General features: G+C 51.2%; 2 protein-coding genes and 1 non-coding gene across 4 annotated transcripts in view; 2 read left to right on the forward strand and 1 right to left on the reverse strand.

The window, feature by feature from the left end:
• The first annotated feature begins 8245 nt into the window (after positions 1-8245).
• LOC129010978 (U6 spliceosomal RNA) lies at positions 8246-8352 on the forward strand. The gene has a single exon (XR_008493128.1). It is a non-coding gene; the product is annotated as a U6 spliceosomal RNA (small nuclear RNA).
• A 1579-nt stretch (positions 8353-9931) lies between these two features.
• Positions 9932-20197, forward strand: part of CLSTN3 (calsyntenin 3) — a 38388-nt gene continuing 28122 nt past the window's right edge. The window contains exons 1-3 of the mRNA XM_054444524.2: positions 9932-10083; positions 11740-11962; positions 20011-20143. Of these exons, the coding sequence (XP_054300499.2) occupies positions 11960-11962; positions 20011-20143 (136 nt within the window). The 5' untranslated portion in view covers positions 9932-10083; positions 11740-11959. The remainder of the gene's footprint in view (positions 10084-11739; positions 11963-20010; positions 20144-20197) is intronic.
• Positions 13178-19215, reverse strand: RBP5 (retinol binding protein 5). Of its 2 annotated transcripts, none has more exons than XM_054444527.2 (4): positions 19150-19215; positions 17698-17876; positions 14123-14224; positions 13178-13669 (listed from the first exon to the last, which is right to left on the reverse strand). In XM_054444527.2, the coding sequence occupies exons 1-4, from the start codon at positions 19193-19195 to the stop codon at positions 13616-13618; spliced, it is 381 nt and encodes a 126-aa protein (XP_054300502.1). In that variant the 5' UTR covers positions 19196-19215; the 3' UTR covers positions 13178-13615. The 2 variants fall into 2 exon arrangements, with proteins under 2 accessions (XP_054300502.1, XP_054300500.1); XM_054444525.2 differs by lacking the exon at positions 19150-19215 and adding an exon at positions 18161-18241.

Consider the following 20197-nt stretch of genomic DNA (forward strand, 5'->3'; position numbering starts at 1 on the left):
TCTGAGAAGACTTTCTTGGAGAAGAGCTGGAGGAGGGAGGAGTAAGGCCTTGGAAAGAAACTCCAGGACAGGAAGGGTGACCGACTGTTCTGATTTGCATGAGACTGATGGGTTTCCCAGGACATGAGGCTTTCAGTTTTAAAATGAGAGAAGTTCTGGGCAAGTCAGGACTGGTGGTCACCCTAAATGGATAGGGGTTAAAGTGCTGGAGTGAGGCTGGGTGGGAAAGAGGACAGGGAGCCAACAGGGTGGGGAGGCAGTGATGCACCGGCAGCCCCAGGTGACTGGGCGGTCCAGGGCCTGGATGTGGTCCCTGTTTGGGGTAATCCAGAACTCTGAATATGAGGGCCCACCTTGGTCTCACCTAGGTGGTGTGTGTGGCTGCAGCGTGAGTTAGGGTCAAGGGCAAGGAGAGGAGTGGCTGGTGATGTGAGACTGGAGAAGGAGCTGATGGCTCTGTTCATAGCTGGTCACTGCAGGCCCCTGTGGGCTAGGGCTGAGCTGTGCCCCGCTGTGTTTTCAGCACCACCTCCCCTACACTGGGACCTCGTCTCTAACTGGCAGAGTGGTCAATGAAAAAAAGGGCATGCCTTGGCACATCATGGTCAAACTGCTAAAAGTCAAAGACAAAGAGAAAATCTTTTCTTTTTTTTTCAATCCCATCCTAAAGACTAGACAGAACAATATTTTCAATGTCACTGTTTTCTCATCAAAAGCCATATAGACGAGAAGGCAGTGGAATATCTCTAAAATACTGAAGGAAAAAAAAGTCAACTCAGAATTGTTTTTCTAGTGAAAGTATTCTTCCAGAATGAAGATGAAATAAAGCTATTTTCAGATAAAAGAAAACAGAGATTCTTGTCACCAGCAGACCTCCACTATGGGAAGCGCTTAGGACAGGCACGACAGCTCCCGCCTATAATCCCAGCATTTTGGGAGGCCAAAGTGGGAGGATTGCTTGAGCTCGGAAGATGGAGGCTGCAGTGAGCCATGATGGTACCACCGCACTCCGGCTTGGATGACAGAATGAGACCCTGTCTCAAATTGGAAGAGCAGAGCTGCAGACAGGAATAAAAAGAATGGTAAATTTGGAGGTAAATATAAAATATCATTTTCTTTTTAATGTCTTTAAAATATGTAAAACTGTTCCAGGCAAAAATTATAACATTGTATTGTGAGGTTTATAACATATGTAGCTGTAGCATATATGAAGACTATAGTATGAAGCAGGGGTCCCCAACCCCTGAGCCGTGGACCGGTATTGGAGGTGAGTGGTGGGTGAGCAAGCAAAGCTTCATTTGTATTTATAGCTGCTTCCCATCACTCACACTATCACCTGAGCTCCATCTTCTGTCAGCAGCGGCAGCATTAGATTCTCATAGGAGCATGAACCCTATTGTGAACTATGCATGTAGGGATCTAGGCTGTGTGCTCCTTATGGGAATCTAATGCCTGATGATCTGTCACTGTCTCCTATCACCCCTAAATGGGACCATCTAGTTGCAAGAAAACAAGCTCAGAGCTCCTGCTGATTGTACATTATGGTGAGCTGTAGAATTATTAATATTTCAGTATATATTACAATAACAATAATAATAGAAAGAAAACATGCAATAAATGTAATGTGCTTGAATCATCCTGAAACCGTCTCCCTCTGGCCCCAATCCCTGGTTTGTGGAAAAACTGTTTTCCATGAAGCCAGTCCCTTGTGCCAAAAAGGGTGGGGACTGCTGGTATAGAAGACAAGGGGGTGGACTCGTGATTACAAGTTTCCTTCATTTCACATGAAGTGGTACAATAGGAACTGAGAAAACTGAAGAGTTTAGGATGCAGACTAATTCCCAGAGCAGCGGGTCTCCACCCTGTGGTGTGGGAAGACCCACAGGCCCTAAGATCCTTTCACGGGGTCTGTGAGGTAACAAAATGACTTTCATAAAAATACTCAGATGTTCTTTGCTTTTTTCCCTCTCATTCTGTCATGGTACATGGTGGATTTACAGAGGCTACGTGATGTGCAATGATTCATCCGTGGCAACGAGCGGGATGTGTGCTTGTGTATCTTTGTGATTTAAAATGTTCTCAATTTTGATTTCTAGTACAGTGACTATTAATAAATATACCCTACATAAGCCAAGGCTCTCTGGGGTTCTCGATAATTTTTAAGGGTATAAAGTTTGAGAACATTTGCCCTAGGTGACCACTAGCAGAAAAAAGGCAAAGAAGTATAGCTAAAAGGCTGATGTAGAAATGAAAATGGATGTCTGAATTTGGGGGGACTTGTTTCTAGTAGGGTAACCTATTAGAAATCATCCTGGTCTGTCTAGGACTGAGGGTTTCCTAGGACATGAGGTTTTCAACACTAAAACCAGTTAAGTTCCCCGACACACCAGGACAGTCGTCACCTTATTTCTAACACTTCAATCATTTACTTCAGTTCCCTTTCCCTTACCCAAGTGTCCCTAAAGAGCATAGGCCGCCTCTGCTCTATGTTAAGGCCCCCAAATGCAGGTAAGGGAGCTGGGATTCCTGGCATGCTAAGTAAAAGTAGCAAGCTACCAAATTGTAAGGATACCGTGTTTACAAATATAGAAAGCACCCGTGAGAAAAATCTAAAATAGCTGCTTCCTATTAGACTATGGGGTTGTGGATGATTTAAACCATGTTTCTCTGTTTAGTAAAACTTCTGTAATATCATTTAATAACTTTAATAGTTACAAAATAAATATATCTGAAATTATAATTGTGACCAGATGGTCCTTAGAAGGAGGGAATGGATCCTTTAATCGGCATCTTTAATCCACATGATTAATGAAGAAGTTTTTGTCCTTGGATATAAACTTAGGCCAGGCATAGGTCTTTCCAATCTTAGCTGGGCAAACAAGGTTGGGGTGCTCCGGTGACTTTATTTTCGGTTTTATTTTTGAAAATCGTGTTGGTGCTGCCCCCTTCTGTCCTGAAAGGGGAAGGGCGGGACAACAGGAAGTGCCTTGGGGCTTCCTGGCCAGGGAGTTTCTCTGCAGCCTTCATCAGCCCCCAGCATTTAGAGAGGAGCTTGCCCTCTCTTAGAATCCAAACAGCCACAGGAGAGCCCAGGCAGAGGAGTCTGGGGCAGCACAAGCCATTCCTGTCCACAGCTTCCCCGTCTTATCTCTAGATACCGTGTCCTGGGCTGGGACACGTGGGGGCTTTTGTGCCCAGCGCCAGGTGAGGAGGGAGATACAGGAGCGAGGTGAAGAGCAGCAGGGGTGATGAGGTGGCTGAGTCAGCCGGGCTGGGACCCCGTGCTTCTGTCTGGCATGGCCGGTGGAGATGTGGACAGCCCAGGGCAGAGGGGTGACCCTGATGGCTCACACTCCTCCACCCCCAAGTTATCTCAGGCTTACATGTCAGGGCCTTGACTTCCATGCCTTATGGACACCTGGGTAGTGGCTAGCTCAGCCCCAACGGAGTGTCAGCCACTAGGTTTAGCCCTTAAGCCCATCCTCCCTACTCTGCCAGTATCTAAAATCTCAATCAATCTTGCCCCTTCCCAGGTTAAAACTTGTCAATGACTGCGCCTCCTGATCCATGAGATGAAGCCCCAGCCACTTGTCTCAACAGGTTCTTCCTTCATAATCAGGCTCTGCATGACTTTCTGGCCTCGTTCTCCACCGCTGCCGCCTCGCATGTGTGTTCCAGGCGCGGTCATGATGCTATGGCTTCGCAAACACTCCTTGCGTCTGCATGTGTGACTCCCCGACCAATGCCATGTTCTTCAGTCATCAGCATAACATGCTGCCTAAAGGGGTGGGCTTGTGTGCCACACTCACCAGGTTTAAACCTAGGCTCTACCATTTAAAAGTTTGGTGACCAAGGCCAACTTACATAATTTCTCTGTGCCTCTAAACATCCTCATCTGAAGAACAAGGATGAGGACAACGGTACCCACACCAGAGGGTTGGTGTGAGGGTTAAATGAGTTAATAACCAGAATTGCTTAGGGCAGTGCCTGTCATTTGGCAAACAATAAATATCATTACTTGCTTAGGAAGGCAGAATATAATAGCAAAATGGTTAGATCAGTGGTACTCAACCAGGAGCAGTTTTGCTCCCCAGGGGATATTTGATGATATCTAGAGATTTTTTTTTCCCCCATTACTGGCATTTAGTGGATAGAGGCCAGTGATGCTGCTAAGCATCCTACAATGCACAAGGCAGCAGCTCCCACAACAAAATATTATCTGGTCCTGAATGTCAATAGCGGCGAGGTTGAGAAACTGAGGGTTGGGTGGTCAGGCTCCAATCTGTTTGGGTTCAAATCCCATCTCTGTCTTTTATTTGATGTCTAACCTTTGGAAAATTACTTAAAATTCTCTGTTCCTTAGTTTTCTTATCTGTAGAATGGGGACAATAACATGTGCTTGGGTTCCTGAGAGGAGTCAGCGCACGGCATGTAGTACTCGTGCCCTGGATGACGGCCATTTTTACTCACCTCTCTCCCCGTGTCCTCTCCTCTGGGAGGCCCTCTTTGACTCAGAGAAAATGACTTTCCCTGTGCTCATGGACTGTTGATGCATGATAACCTCCTGCCCGTGTGTCTGTCTTTCCCACAGGGCTGTGGGCTCCTTGAGGGAGGAAATTTGTCCTGCAGGTTGTGGCAGCCCTAGGACTGAGCACATCTAGGTGTCCACCTGTGTCTGTGGGTGAGTTCTTGGGATGGGGCAGAGTGGGGAGTATGCACCAGGTTTTGGAGTTTTCAAGGTGCGCAGGGAGGAGGAGAAGCAGGTGGTAGACAGGTGCATCTGGGAGGTGGGGTTGGGTAGAGTTTGAGGGTCTGAACATGGCCCTGCCCCATTTACTATTCTCTAGTGAGAAGCCTGATCATTGCCATGTGACTGTCTCCTCACTGTTGGTACCTGGTTGTAGAGAGCAGCTCTGTGAGTGGAAGGAGAAGGATCCTGCCCTGGAGAGGGCCTGGCTGGTCCTTACCTGGGGCCTATCATTTGGTAACAGGGCTTCTGGAAGTGGTAGCAGATCTGGGCCTGGTGGGCATTCTGCTTCTCCTGGGTGGCAGCAGAAGTCCCTAGTTGGCAGGCTGGGGACTGCCCAAAGGCTCTGACTCTCAGGAAGAGCACAGTGGAACAGAAGGTTCTTATACCACCTTCGCTGCTGTATTCGTCCATTCTCACACTGCTATACAGAACTACCTGAGACTGGGTAATTCATGAAGAGAAGAAGTTTAATTGACTCACAGTTCTGCGGGCTTAACAGGAATAATGACTGGGAGGCCTCAGGAAGCTTATAATCATGGCAGAAGGCGAAGGGGAAGCAAGGACCTTCTTCACGTGGCAGCAGGAGAAAGAGAAGGGAGAAGTGCTACACACTTTTAAACAACCAGATCTCATGAGAATTCCATCGGGAGACAGCACTAGGGGGATGGCACTAAACCATTAGAAACTGTCCCCATGGTCCAATCACCTCCCACCAGGCCCCTCCTCCAACACGTGGGGATTACAATTCCACATGAGATTTGGCTGGGGACATAGAGCCAAATCCTATCAGCTGGTATCCTCCTTTTTCCAGGCTTTAGATTTGGCAAAATCTGATGGCTTCTGCACAAAGCCTCCTTTCATCTGCATCTCTCCATCTCACTCACCCTCTTTTCAGCAAAGAACGCTCTGGCTCTAGTTTCACTGTGGTGGTCCTGGGAGAGGTAGAGAAGACCCAGAGGCTCCTTACACTGGGAGGTCAAACTGACCATCCAGGTTTGGCTCTTCCCTGCTGGTGTGTCTAGAACACCATCTTCCCTTTATCGCTGTGGACTTCAGGGCCCTGCTGCTCTGTCCTCCACAGAACTTGTCAATCAGCTTCCTACCAGCTAAGATCTGGTGCTGTCTGATATATCCTCCCTGCGTCTGGTCACTCATGCTGTCTAATGGCGTGAGGCGCACTGAGTTGTATTCTGATGTCTTTGCCCTTTTGAAGCCACAGAGTAAGGTGACACAACTGTGAAAGGAGCAGGGTACCACCTGAAGATGCTGGACATTCCTTTTAACAATTACCTAGGGGAGAGGCAGTCCTCAGACAGGACTCAGGTGGGTGGGCCTCAAAGAGGAAGGGAAGGGGGCAGCTGCCTGCCTCTGAACTTCACTCTCTAGACTCGTGGAAGGGTCTATCTTAGAACTAGGATGGGAGGCCTGTGAGCAGTGAGGATGGAGTCATGCCTTTTTGTGACTGGACATGTTTTTACTGCCCGAAGTCATCTACTGCCCCCACCCCCCAACCCCATTCTTCTGCCCACTTAGTGAATATTGGGGTTATGGTCAGGATGGGGTCATTTGCAATGAAATTCAAGGTTGAGACTATGTTTCAGTTATCTGTCTGCTTGTAAAAAATCACACCCACATTTTGTTTAAAACAACAAGTATGTACTATTTCACACAGTTTCTGTGGGTCAGGAATCCAGAAGCGGCTGAGATGGGTAGTTTAGGATCAGGGTCTCTCACAAGGCTTTGGTCCAGGTGCAGGCTGCAGTCCTCCGGAGGCAGGACTGGGGTTGGAGGTCTGCTTCCAGACGGTCACTCACATGGATGTGGGCAGGAGGCCTCAGTTCCCTGCCACATGGCTGTCCTCATAGGACGCTTGAGTGTCCTCGCGGCATAGCAGCTGGCTTTCCCCAGAGTGACCCAAGATGGAAAGAACAAGGCAGAGGCGACAGTGTCTTTTATAAGCTAGCCTTGGAAGTGACGTAGCATCATTTCTGCCTTATTCCATTGGTCACACAGACGACCCGATGTGGAAGGAGAGGTCACAAGGACAGGAATACTGGGAAGCAGGTATTGTTGGTGGCTGTCTCGGACGCTGGTTCTCATAGAAGTAGATGTATTATTTTAGTACAATAAGTGCAGACGATCAGCTAGCAGGATGTTATTTTTGCTGGGTATGGTTGTATTTCAGATGCATTTACCCGAATCCAGAGTACCTTTGGGGGCTCTGACCCTCTCCTCCTCCACCTTGAGATCTGTAGAGGCCTCTCGTTCATCCCACCAAGAGCAGGGCTGGACAGATGAAAGCATGGCTTACAGGAGGCCAACACAATAGGAGGTAGGGCTTTGGGAAGACAGCATAGGTTTCAAAAGAACCAAGAAGCTGTTGAAAAGGAGAGCAGATGGGCAGGGAAGACAAGTCCCAGATAGAATGCACTTTGCAACGTAGGGGAAGCTGACCACAGTGTGCATCCTGACACTCGAAGACAAGGTCTCCATCAGCAGATTGCCCAACAGAACAAGTTCAGAGCCCAGAGATCCCAGTTCCAGATCTCAGATCTCCCACACCCTGTGGGCTCTGTGTGGACTTTCGTCCTGAAACAAAGTCCTTTAGTAAAGGACTCTTTAAATTCACTCCATCTGTGCTTTGCTTGCCTATAGCAGGGTGCTTCTGTTACATACTGGACTATCCCTTCCTTCAATATGTTTATGGCTGAGGCTGCATTTGTGCCTCAGATAATCAAGGTGCGTATAACTCTCTGTTCTATTTCCCTTTTGTTTCCTCCAAGACTTTAATAAACTCTCATTCAAGAGGCCCACCTTGTCCCACCTGTGCTTCTCAGAAAAGAAGGAGTGGTGGGGAGACAGGCTGGGGTGGGGGCTTTGCCACCTGGCTGCCCCTTCCCCTGTGGGTTCTTGCTCCAATGAGGACCCAGCAGGGTAAGCTTTAGTTGCATTAAGGGTGACAATAGTTTCCTTACAGCTGGGTCAAGGATATGAGTGAGCCTCTTCCGAAAACAGCCGGGAAGGGAGAGGAATCCAAGAGGAGAAGCAGGTGTGAAAGACAAGACAGAAGGTGGATCAGGACTAGGCGTGGGAGGGAGCACAGGCACACAGAAGTTAAAGAATTCACCTGAGGTTACACGACTCCTCCAGTGGTGCCTTTAGCTCTGCATTGTGCCACCTGCCTGGGTCAAGGAAGATGCCACAGCTGTTGTTCTGTGTACAGAGAGGGAAAGGAAGATGCTGGCTCTCAGCAGTTCTACAGAACAGAGGATGGAGAGGCCGCACGACAATAGGCACACGCACCGTACATTGAAGACGTGCACGCGAGACAGAATCGTGCAGGATATGCACACTTGTGTGGAAGAAAAACTGTTCCATTCACACTGAGGTAGACCCTCCATCTACGACTCATCTGCAGGGCAGGGGTGTGGGCACAAACTGAGGCATGAATGGAGGGGAAGCTGGAGCTCTGCTAGTGTAGAAAGGCGATGGGATGTGCTCGCTTCAGCAGCACATATACTCAAATTGGAAGGATACAGAAAAGATTAGCACGGCCCCTGTGCAAGGATGATATGCAGATTCATGAAGTGTTTTTAAAAATCATTTTAGAAGAAGAAGAGGAGGAGGAGGAGGAAGAAGAAGAAAGATGGCGAGATATCCTTCAGGAGACCAGGGCCAGGAGGGTGGAGGCCTCTCAAGAAGAGGGAAGCAGGAGGAAGCTCCAGGGCAGGGTGAGGGCGCTGGTTCCTGTATTCAGCTGTCATAGGGAGAAGGGGAGCAGCTGGGAGGTTCAAGGGAGAGTGGCAGTACCTGCAGCTGGTGACTGGGGGAGTCCAGGCCTGGGATGTGGCCTCTGCTGCTGGTGCCTGGCACCTTGAATGAGATAGCTTCAGTATGTACTGTGGGAGATGGGGGAGTCCCAAGGGCTGGGGGGTCGGGGTGGATGGAGCTGATGACTGTGCAGCCATCACTGCAGTAGCACTGGGCTGGGCAGCTGTCCCTGTGTCATCCCTTTTCTCCTGCATTGAAGCCTTCTCTCCATGGGTGGGAAGGCTAGAGTGGCTATTGCAGCAGGGGCTCTGGAGGGCAATGCTGTCCCGGGGAGCCCATGCATCCTTCTCTGGGGATGGGGGGTGGGGTGCAATGAGAGACTCTGGATATGGATCCCTTGGGGAGGCAACTCCCCTTCATCCTGGTCACCCCCAGATGGTTTACCTGCCTGGACAGCAAGATGATGGCTACATTAGCCCCCATTCTCTGGTGTGTGTCACTTACACTTCGGTGTAAATGTGTCACTGTGTAACCTCAAGGGTAGTGGCACTTGATGCCTTGTCCTTAACTGAAGAATACAAGGCTTTGCTTCTAGTCAAGAGAACTTCAATCATCAGGTGAAGAGGCAGGGAATAGTGCAAGTAATGATAGCCAGCATCTGTCAGGGCGCACTCCACTCCAGGTCCTCTGCTGAGTGTGCATGCAATCTTCACAAAATTCCCAGCAGGAAGGAAGTACTCTTGGTGTTGCCTTGTGGGCTGGCCAATGTGGCTCATTTGCTGAAGGCTGGGGATTTGTATATACTCCTGCAGCTAATAATAGGTGGCATTTCATGCCTGGCCACTATGCAGCACTGCCTCCCAATTTTGGGTGGCATTTTAGGTTCCGCTAGAGCCTCTGAGGCAAGTGATTTGTCCATGAACCCAATGGCCTAGCTATGTTGGTGACCCTCTGCTTGGGCACTGCCCACGGGGAACAGAACAGAGGCTCTGAGAGCTGCCTCCTCTCCCTGGTAGTCAGAGTAAAGTGAGGGCAGAGGGAAGGGAGCTTGGGAAAGGGTGGGGTAGGGGGAGGCAGGAGGCTCACCCCCAGCTAGATGGTGGGTCAGGAAGCCCTTGAGGAAGATGGAGGTCCTTCTTGTTTTTGCTGGAAAGGTGAGTGTGGAAGGTCAGCTATGTTTTATCCCTCCGGTACCTAAGTGGCCTCTAGTGGGGGTGCGTATTCAGCACGGAGCACAGGTTCCCACAGAGCAATGCCATCCTGTTGGCTGAGGTCTGGGGAGAGGGGGGCAGGCCTGGAGAGTGCCGATTCTGGCCCCTGGGCAGGCAGGGTTCTCTGGGCACTCCTTGCACCCTGGCCTCAGAGGCTTTGGCTACCACCGTTGTTTCTTTCTTTCTGCTCTCCATGCAGACTCAGGTCAGTTATATCACAGTCCTTCACAGGGCACCTGGATTTGCCCACCAGATCTCCTCACCTCTTGCCGTTCACCTCCTGCTGTACATACAAGGTCTCCCCGATTCTCATCTGCCCATAATCATGGACACAGCCCCAGGATGTGCAGGGTGAGTCCCCAGGGACCCTGACAGCATGGGTACTGTCATGACTGAGGGCGTTACACCGGGGAGAGGGAGCCGGGGAGACTTCCCAGAGAGCTGGTTGGGGGTTATGAAAGTGGCCTCACGGCTCTTGCTGTGGCTAATGCTGTGTGGCTCATGCTGTGGCTCACACCTGTAATCCCAGCACTTGGGGAGGCTGAGGCGGGCAGATTGCTTGAGGTCAGGAGTTCGAGATCAGCCTGGCCAACATGGTGAAACCCAGTCTCTACTAAAAATACAAAAAAACTACGTGGGTCTGGTGGCACGCGCCTGTAGTCCCGGCTACTCAGGAGGCTGAGGCACGAGAATCACTTGAACCTGGGAGGCGGAGGCTTCAGTGAGCCAAGATTGCACCACTGCACTCCAGCCTGGGCAGCAGAGCAAGATTCTGTCTCAAAAAAAAAAAAAGAAAAAGAAAAAGAAAAAGTGGTCCCAGGCCAGGTGGGAGCAGCAGGCTCTAGGGGAGCAAGTGCATCCTGTGGAAGAGCAGGGAGCCGCTGGAGGGGTGGGGAGGGACGGGGCAGCCCCCACCCTCATCTTCATCCTCTGCACGCTGGGGATACCAGGCCTCTTACTTGGGGTACTTAAGGCTAGACCAGATGTGGTTCCTGCGTCTTAGGGAGTGACATTAGGGTGGGGGAAAGGGACCAAAATGGCCAAGCCTCTGCTGTCTCTTGGGATCTGTGGTGGCCTCTACGAGTTCCCTGTTGCCAATAAGTGGTCCAGCCATGTTACAGGATCGGACCCGGGATGGCCTTTGTGCTTTAGAGCTGAGGCACTTCCTGCTTCTACCTGAGCTCCTTTTCCACATACAGGCCTGGGCACGTAGGCATCAGGGTCATGTGGGAGGTGGTGGCCGAGGGGAGAGGTGGGCAGCGGGGAGGCGTACACGGCTAGACCTGGTTGCTCTGCCTCCTCTTGGGACCCCCACTGGGATGGAGCCCAAGTCCTTGGGCAGCACATGGTCCTCTGCTTCACAGGACACACACCTGTACCCATCCTCCCCACCCACTTTTGCTCAGTTTATTTTGGGGAGAGGGCTCTGAATTGACCTTTGGTCTTTGCAGACACTCAGGGACCATCTGGAGCTCCAGCCGGAATCTGGGCCTGGTGGAGTGGGAGTGGGGCAGGGGCCTGCATTGGGCTGACTTAGAGAGCACAGTTATTCCATCTCATATGGAAATAAACATTTTGGATTCCTGATCATATCCCTGGGGTTTAAGACTCTGGCCAACCAAGTCAACTCCACAACTTTGTGTGTCCCTGGGAGGGTCTGGTGTGGGGCCCACCTGTCTGGCCCTCGTCCCCTCCTCTGCCCTTTCTCCACTCACATCTTGGTCCCTCTGGTGACTATCTCTTCCCTCTGAGGACAGATGGAACCTGATTTGAATGAGGGGTAAGGGTCTTGTGGGGACGAGGACATGGAGTGTGTGTGTGTGTGTGTGTGTGTGTGTGTGTGTGTGTGTGTGTGTGTGGTGGGAATGGAATATCCGAGAAGGTGCTGGAGGAGGGAGGATTGAATTTGGAGAATCCCTGGCTTCTGCTGCGGTGCACAGCGCCCCCTGCTGCCTGCAGGGGAAACAGCAGCTCCAGCTTCCCACAGCGGTCCCCTCCCCTCTGCAGGTCGAGCTCCCACCCTCTTGGAGATGCCTCTGAAGCTGCATAGTCCTTTCCTGATGCTTGTGCTCCCTTAGGGGGTCTCCAGGCCTCTTGGTGGGGTCTGGCCCCTGGAGAAGTGTGGTCGAGTGGAGGATGGGGACCTGCAGTGGCCATGATCTGGACGCCCACATCACAGGGAGTTTTGAGGGATTGAGCCCACTTTAGCTTGGGTCTTAAAACCACCATGGTAAGAAGTGTCAACCTTTGGGGGAAAAATAAAAATATATAAAAATATTTAGAAAAACCCACCATGGGGGCCTACAAGCTCCTGAGTCAAGGCCTCTGCCGAGACTCCACTGACCAGCGTGGTCACTGAAGGGCATGGAGGACCGTCCTGTGGGAAGAGGCTTGGACATCACTGTGAACTCAAGAGCAAGGACACTGTGTTGATCTGGAGATGCGGGCAATGGGCGAGTACACGTGGAGCATCCTCCTGTGCCTTGGAATGGGACAAGGTGGATTCCAGCAGCCCTTAGAGCTTCTGCTGGGTGGCTTTGCAAAGAAGGGGCTTTCCACTCTATTGAGGACATCTGCAGAGAGGTTGAGCAGGGAATAAGATTTTCCATTCAACCCTGAGTTCCTTTTTTTTTTTCTATTCCAAATTCATTCCAGAGCATGTGGTAGGATCAGTATCGCAAGCCTAGTTCTTGGCCAGAGCCCTAGTGACTGTCTTGTGTGCGTGGGGGGCCCAGCCGTTGCAGGAAGATGGGGCAAGAGTCTTCATCTGATGAGGGCCAGGGGCTTTCCAACTCCCTCAGCCCTTCCCCCAGGCTGTTTTCCCACTCTCACATTGAGTCCTCTTCTCTCTGATACTTGCCCCCCCTAGGACTTTTATTCTGAAAGAGCCAAGGCCCCTGGAGGTGGAGAGGAGGCCAGAGGCTGGAGCTGGCCTTTACCCTGAGCCAGCTCCACCCTTCTGGGCTGTTTTCCAAGGCAGCAACTCTGGGACCCTTGCTGTCCTCAGCTCTCCACTTTATCTCTGGTCTCCAGCCTTGCTGGCCTTTGAGCAGAGGGTCCCTATAGCCAGGACTGCTGGGCTTCTCCCTCCTATGCCTTCACACCCCTGTATTCCTGTCTTTTATTCCTTGACCTCACATCCTCCGTCTAATTCCTTTTTCAGCTTTTTCTGGCTTTCTTGCTGCTTGCCCTTCCCAAAGCAGACACGGAGGACAGGTCACCATTTAGAAGCTCCCCGCCTCCCCAAGCATTGGACAAAGGTCTTACCCCATTCCATCCCTCTTTCCCAACACATAGGATGGAAGTACCAAATAGCCAGATGCCTTCAGATGTCAGAACCGTGGAGTCCGTTGAACCCTGTGTGTGTGGGGCTGTGTCTTGGGCCCGGTTTTGTTGAGTACATGAGGCTTTCTCAAGAATAAGGACAAAGAAATGGACACAAAGACTCTGCCGGTAGCCCCTGTTTAAACTCTTGAACCCCAGTCACAGTTTTCCAGAAGTCCATCAGGATATAATTTTCACTAATCGCCAAATGCCCAAAGCTTAGTTGTTTCTTAGAAGGAAAAGAAGAGGTCAAATGGACAGGAGAGAGCGGAGATTGGTTGTTCTCAGGGGCTCCTTCCCTTTGCCTGCTTCTTTCATCTGGGAGGCCAGACCTTGACCTGGAAGTGAGGTCACTATTGGGCAGTGGAGTGTGAGAAAGGACTTTGGCCTGGGGGCTGCAAGTTACAGATTAACACGAGGAGGGGTGAGGAGGGACCCAGAGGGAGGGAATGTGGCCACAGGAAGGGACAGCTGACCTGGCACAATCTGGGCTTGAAGGGAGCACAACAAGAGGGTCTGTGGGCTGGCGCTGTCTGGAGGGATCTCGGCTCCTCTCCGGCTATCTGACCTTCCTGAAGACCTGCTCGCACACTGCATCCCTTGCTGTCAGTTCCTGGGGAGAGAGGGGAAGTGAGGGGAAAGAGAAAGAGGGCTTTTGCCAGCCAGAGCCCTTTTCTGAAGGTCCTTGACCTCCATTTACTCCTTCCGGATACAGCAGCTTGAGTGTTTGATGTATGGGCAATTGTATCATTATTCCACATCCTCAACTTTCCACCCCTCAGGAAGGAAGGTGGCTGGGTCAGGGGATGTGAGTGGCTGAAGCCTCCATCTCTCCAGTGATGATTTATGGGCATTCATCCGACTCGTAGACAGGGCCCACCTTGGCCACTCTGTTTCTTCCTCTCGCTACTCCTCCCAGTGCTTTTGCTTTCCCTCCCTGGTCAGTTCCTTGGACAGGGATTGGGGCTGGGCTGGGGGAAGAGTGGTGGACCTATCTGGTTTGGACAAGGGGATGCCTCACAGCTGGAGGCCCTTCTCCCAGACACCCAGCCCCCACCCCATTTACCAGATACAGCATCTCTCCCTCCAGCCAGTGTCTCCAGCCCCGGTTGGGGACCTCCCCTTTCTGCACACACACCAGCTGCTCCTCCTCCCAGGTTACTATGGTCTACAGGGAGCAGAAAGAGGGAGTAAAGAAAGATTGGGAGGCAGGACACTCAAAATGCTTCCCATCTTACTCTGAATGGGCTCCCCCTTTTACTCCACAGCAGATACTATCTGCTCCAGCCCCTCCACTGAGCAAGGGAGCTGCTCTGATTCAGCAGGACTCCCTTTCCACCCCCCAACTTTGTTTTTTTTATTTTTGAGACAAGGTCTTGCTCTGTCACCCAGGCTGGAGTGCAGTGGCGGGATCTCGGCTCACTGCAACCTCTGCCTCCTGGGTTCAAGTGAATCTCATGCCTCAGCTACCAGAGTAGCTGGGATTACAGGCATGCACCAACATACCCGGGTAATTTTTGTATTTTTAGTAGAGACAGGGTTTCTCCATGTTGCCCAGGCTGGACTTAAACTCCTGAGCTCAAGTGATCCACTTGCCACCGCTTCCTAAAGTGCTGTGACTATAGGCATGAACCATCACACCCAGCTTCCCACTCCTAGAGGTCACCGAGGAGGGCCCAAAGTTGTCTACAGTGACCTTTAGGGGAGAGCAGGGGTGGTAGCAGGATAAGCAGAGGTGAAATTGCGGAGGGCATTTATGAAGAATGGAGACTTTTTCCTCTGGATACTTCTGGCTGACCTAGAGGGACTTTTGAGAAAAAAGAGATTGGTTGGGAATCCTACCAGGTAATCTCATTTCTCCTCTTTCTCGGTTTCAAGAACAGCTGAAGTATCCTTAGAAATAAAGGGTCAACCCCTCTGGGCCTGAGCATTCCAATCAACCTTTATTGAGTTCTCCCATAGGATAGGCCCCAAACAAGGAGCTCAGAGTCTTGAAGAGATAGAGGATCAGTAAATAGGTAACTGTGACACCAGGCAAGAGTGAGGGATGGCAGTGGGGCGGGCAGAGTGAAATCTTTGAGGAAGTTGGGAATTAATTAGATTGGAGAGAATGGGAAATTTCTAGCAAGGAAAGAAACAGCTAGAAATAGCAGTAAAAGAGAAAGGCAATTAGTTCTGAAGGGCTCTAACCTAGAGTGTATGTGGTGCAGGCAATTGAAGAGCCGATTCACAGAGACCCTTGTATGCTGAGTTAAGTGTGATAGATGATGTAATGTAATAGATCATCACTGAAAGGGTGTAAGTCAGAAAGTGACATGATCACATTTATGTTTTAAGTAGACCCTGTGGCTACAGCATGCAGATTAGAGGAGGGTTAAGCCTGAGAACCAGCTGGGTGCAGTGGCTTAGGCCCGTAATCCCAGCATTTGGGAGGCTGAGGCGGGAGAATCACTTGAAGTCAAGAGTTTGAGACCAGCCTGGGCAACACATTGAGACCCCATCTCTACCAAAAAAAAAAAAAAAAAAAAAACCCACAAAAAAACCAATTTCAGGCACCAGGAAATGAAGGCCTGAATTAGGGTGGTGATAGAGAAAGGTTAGGAGGGAACACAGGAGAGCCATTTAGAAGAGTGATGCTCAACAGAAATAAAATGGGTCAGGAGCCATATTAGAAAAGTAAAGAGAAATAGGGGAAATTAATTTAAATAATATATTTTAGTTCACCAAAAATATTCAAAATATTATTATTTCAGCATGTGACCAATATAAACATTTCCTAAATGCTTCTTTTTATTTGGCATTGTCTGAAAGTCCACTTACAGCATCTAGATTTGGACTAGTTATATTTCAAGTATTCAATGGCCATCTGAAGTTAGCAGCTGCTATACTGGGTAATGCAGAAAAGCTACAAAGATTTCTTGGCCAATTAGATGTGGTGGGGTGTGTGTGTGTGTGTGTGTCTGTGTGTGTGTGTGTGTGTGTGTGCTGGGAGCCTAGAGGTAAGGAAACAAGAGATATTGACCATGACTACCAGGTCTCTGGCCTGGCTGGTTATTGCCATTAGTGGAGAGAGTAGATATAAAAGTGGGGTAGGTTTGGATAGGAAGACAGTGAATTTGAATTTGACCTTGGCATTCAAATGGAAATTGGTTCCAGGACCCCCACCCCACTAAATCTGCTGAATAAAATGGCTTAGTATCTGTAGAGAAACTACGTACATCCCTCTGTATACTTTTATTATTTTGATACAGAGTCTTGCTCTGTCACCCAGGCTAGAATGCAATGGCGTGATCTTGGCTCACTGCAACCTCTGGCTCCCGGGTTCAAGTAATTCTCCTGCCTCAGCCTCCCAAGTAGCTGGGATTACAGGTGTGTGCCACCATGCCTGGCTAATTTTTGTATTTTTTTTTTTTTTTGAGATAGAATTTCACTCTTGTTGCCCAGGCTGGAGTGCAGTGGTGAGATCTTGGCTCACTGCAGCCTCCGCCTCCCAGGTTCAAGTGATTCTCCTGCCTCAGTCTCCTGAGTAGCTGGGATTACAGGCATGTGCCACCATGCCTGGCTAATTTTTTGTATTTTTAGTAGAGATGGGGTTTCTCCATGTTGGTCAGGCTGGTTTCAAACTCCTGACCTCAGGTGATCCGCCCACCTTCATCTCCCAAAGTACCGGGATTACAAGTGTGAGCCACCGCACCTGGCCTAATTTATGTATTTTTAGTAGAGACGAGGTTTCACCATGTTGGCCAGGCAGGTCTTGAACTCTTGGCCTCAAGTGATCTGCCTGCCTCAGCCTCCCAAAGTCTTGGGTTTATGGGTGTGAGCCACCACGCCCAGCCTTTTCCCATATGCTTTAAATCATCTCTAGATTACTTATAATACCTAATGCAATGTAAATGCTCTGTAAATAGTTGCTATACTGTATTATTTTTTATTTGTATCATTTTGTATTTTTTTAATTTTTATTTTTCCCAAATATTTTCCATTTGCAGTTTGCTGAAGCTGTGGATGCAGAACCCATGAATATGGAGGGCCAACTGTATTTTGTAGGCAGTTGAAAACATTGCCCTGGAGCTCAGGAGATGGCTCTGGCTGGAGAATTCATGCCAAGGGCAGCCTATAGATGGAAGCAGAAGGCATGGGTGTAGATGATTTAGCCTATGGATAGTGGGCAGACAAAAGGGAGAAGACATCAAGAAGAAAACTCTAGGGAGAAAACTCCAGTTTAAAGGATTAATAGGAGGACTAGGATCTGCGAAGGAGGCTAAGAAGGAATATGTAAGAAGTAGAAAGAAATGCAGGAGGGTGAAGTTATTGATGCTAAAGTAAAAGAGACTCTGGGTGACCAACAGTGTCATAGGCTGGAGGGTGGGCAAATGTTTGCTCTTCGGTCTGGGTTGGCCTGTTCTTTGCCCTTTGGGCTGGTGATAAGAGGTGGCAGGGAAGAAGTGGGAGAGAGACGAGGAGCACCAGGACCTGTTAGTTCTGGAGACTGGTATCCTGGGGACTGCATTCCCTGCTGTAGTGACCATTCTCCTCCTCCCCGCTGCTCTGGCTGGGGAAGGTCACTTTGTTTTGCCCCATGTTGTTAGGAGTCTCCTGTGATGCCTCCTTCCGGCCACCGCCCAGCCAGGGGAAAGGTACCTGGCATTTTCGTCCGTCCACGCTCCTGAGGTCCTCCTCAAACTCCACTCCCACATCGAACTGCACAGTGTAGTTTCGGAAGGTGCTGAGCGTCCTCACCATCATGTGGTTGCCCTGGTGGTCGATCTCCTTGTCCGGCTTCAGCAGCAGCGCGATCTTCCGCACAGCCAAGCTGATGTCTGTGGGGGCTGCCTGTTAGTAGGGGTGATGCTAGCCATCCAGGAGCTCCTCTGCCTGCAGCAGCCCCTCAGGGCTGTGAGTTTCCCTTCTTTGGGTCTGGGACTGTGGATTCACCCCCTCCTACCAATGCCTGATTAGAAATGGATCCCAGGTCTGGTGCCAGCCGCCTGAGCCTTTCCACAGTGTCCAACCCCGGGCATTCCCTCTTCTCCATGGGACCAAGAGGCAGGAAGGAAGAGGGGAGAAAGGGAGTGACAGGGGTCTGGGGGGGCGAGGCCATTACTTAGGGCTTGCAGGTAGTCCTCCATGTTCTTCTGCGAGACAAAGCGGTAGTAGCCAGTGAGGTTGGGAGGCATTGTGTGGATCAAGGTTTCAGGAGAATGCAGGAGACAGGGTGAGGAAGGAGGGGGTGTTGTCTGGCAGGTGAGGCTGAGAGACTCCAGCCAGCCCCACACACAGAGACAGGATGTGTAATGGCCCGGTTACCAGGGCTTTTTATAAGGCTGGGGCCCTGTTGCAATAAGAGTCCCTACCAGACTTCCTCCTTCCCCGCATGGTGAGTTTGGGGGTGGTGTCTCCAGCCTGAAGGAGGGGCAGGGATTTGGCAAAGTTGTGCCTGACCTTGGCTTTTCCTGAGGAAGGAACCTGGAGCAGGATCTGGGGCTGTCAGTCATCCAAAACTCGAGCCACCCAAAGGTCAGTTTTGGCCTCCACCTCATTTCTGGCAGGCTTGGGAACCGTCCCAGGGCCTGAGGGGCAGTCTTTCCTGGGAGACACCTGAGTCTGGTCTGGCTGTGTGAGGTGGAGATGAGTTCCAACAATATCCTGAGATCCTGGGACTGAGTGATGTTGGAAGATGTGAGGGGAGGGGGTGAGGAGAGCCAGCTGCCCAGGAGTCATCGTGAAGAGCACCCTGTAGGCCTGGCTCCCAGAGCTCCCTCAGGTAATGTGCTCAACTGGGACCCCAAAGTGGCATTCCAGACTCTTGGTCCTAAAGAGCCATTAGGAGGGAGGTGGAGCCCGAGGGGTGCTGAGTTCAAAGTCCGGAACAGACAGCCAGAGAAGAGTTTGTTGGCTATTCTGGAGAGTTTTATTCTCTTTGGCTTGGGACCCAGAGGGTTTTCTCTCCCTCTGAGTCATCGACGAGACCATAACCCCCAGTCCCCAGACCTAGGACAGCCCATGCTTTCCAGATGTATTTCTGTGAAGGTGGGGTGGAGGCGCCTAAATAATATTGCGCCCCGCCCCCAGCTGCCCAATTCTCTCTCTAACCTGCCATCGTCCCGGGCTTCAGAATCCACTGGGCTTGGTTCATCATGGTTTAAGGTGAAATTCGGGGGGAAGGAGGCAGGGCAGGTAGGCAGGAGGAGGCGGCCGGTCCCGACAGGTGCGCGCGCGAGGGGTGCACGACGTCCTGCTCCTCCTTCGGTCCCAGAGCCTGGATACCGCCCTGCGGACCGCCCTGTGGCTTCCTCGCAGCCCTGGGCTACAAATGCCAGGATTTCTCAGGCTCAGACTGAGGGTTTTACTTCACCCTTCCCAGAGGACACGCAGCAGGGATCTGTGGATGGAAGAGGCTGTGGAAAGAGGTTAATGCAGAGTTGGGGGGCGGGGTGACGCGGTGCCACCCCTCCTGGCCGCCCTCAGGTCCCGCTGACGTCTCTCTTCCCCACCCCCTGGCTTCTGGCTTCTTTCTCCCCACGTCCCCCTTCTTTCCCACCCGCTCCGTGGCTCTCCAGCTTCCTCCCCAGCCCCCGCAGTTCCTCGGCTCCCCCAAATTGCAGCCAGGGGAAGGAGACCTGAAGCTCTCCAGCCCCGACGCCCCAGTCTCATTGGCTCCCTCCCCCGCTGCAGCACCTGGTCCCCCCCAATCACCTGATTGGCCGGCGGCCCCATCAATCGTTGCCCGGCTGTGCTGACGTCATCCTGCAGTAGCGGGGTTGGGGTGGGAGTGAGAGAGTGAGGACGCTGGGCTGGGGGAAACGGGAAGCCGCTGCAAGTCCCCCGCCTCAGCTACCCAGATTGGGATCTGCCCAGGCCCGCTTTATGGACTAGTGTGGGCCGCAGGCTCCTTTCCGTCCCTGCCCTGCTGTACCCCGCTCCTTGGAGACCCCCCTGTATCCTTCCCGCAAGGTGGAATCCGCAGACTGGAGGCTCCCAGGGAAGGCAAACGCCCGGCCCTGCCCTGCCCCACGCCGCACCATGACCCTCCTGCTGCTGCCCCTTCTGCTGGCCTCTCTGCTCGCGTCCTGCTCCTGTAACAAAGGTGAGTGAGGTGGGGGTGGGGGTCCTGAAAGAGGGGCGTCGGGCAGCGCCGTGC

The sequence above is a fragment of the Pongo pygmaeus genome, chromosome 10, assembly GCF_028885625.2.
Source record: "Pongo pygmaeus isolate AG05252 chromosome 10, NHGRI_mPonPyg2-v2.0_pri, whole genome shotgun sequence".
Taxonomy (NCBI): domain Eukaryota; kingdom Metazoa; phylum Chordata; class Mammalia; order Primates; family Hominidae; genus Pongo; species Pongo pygmaeus.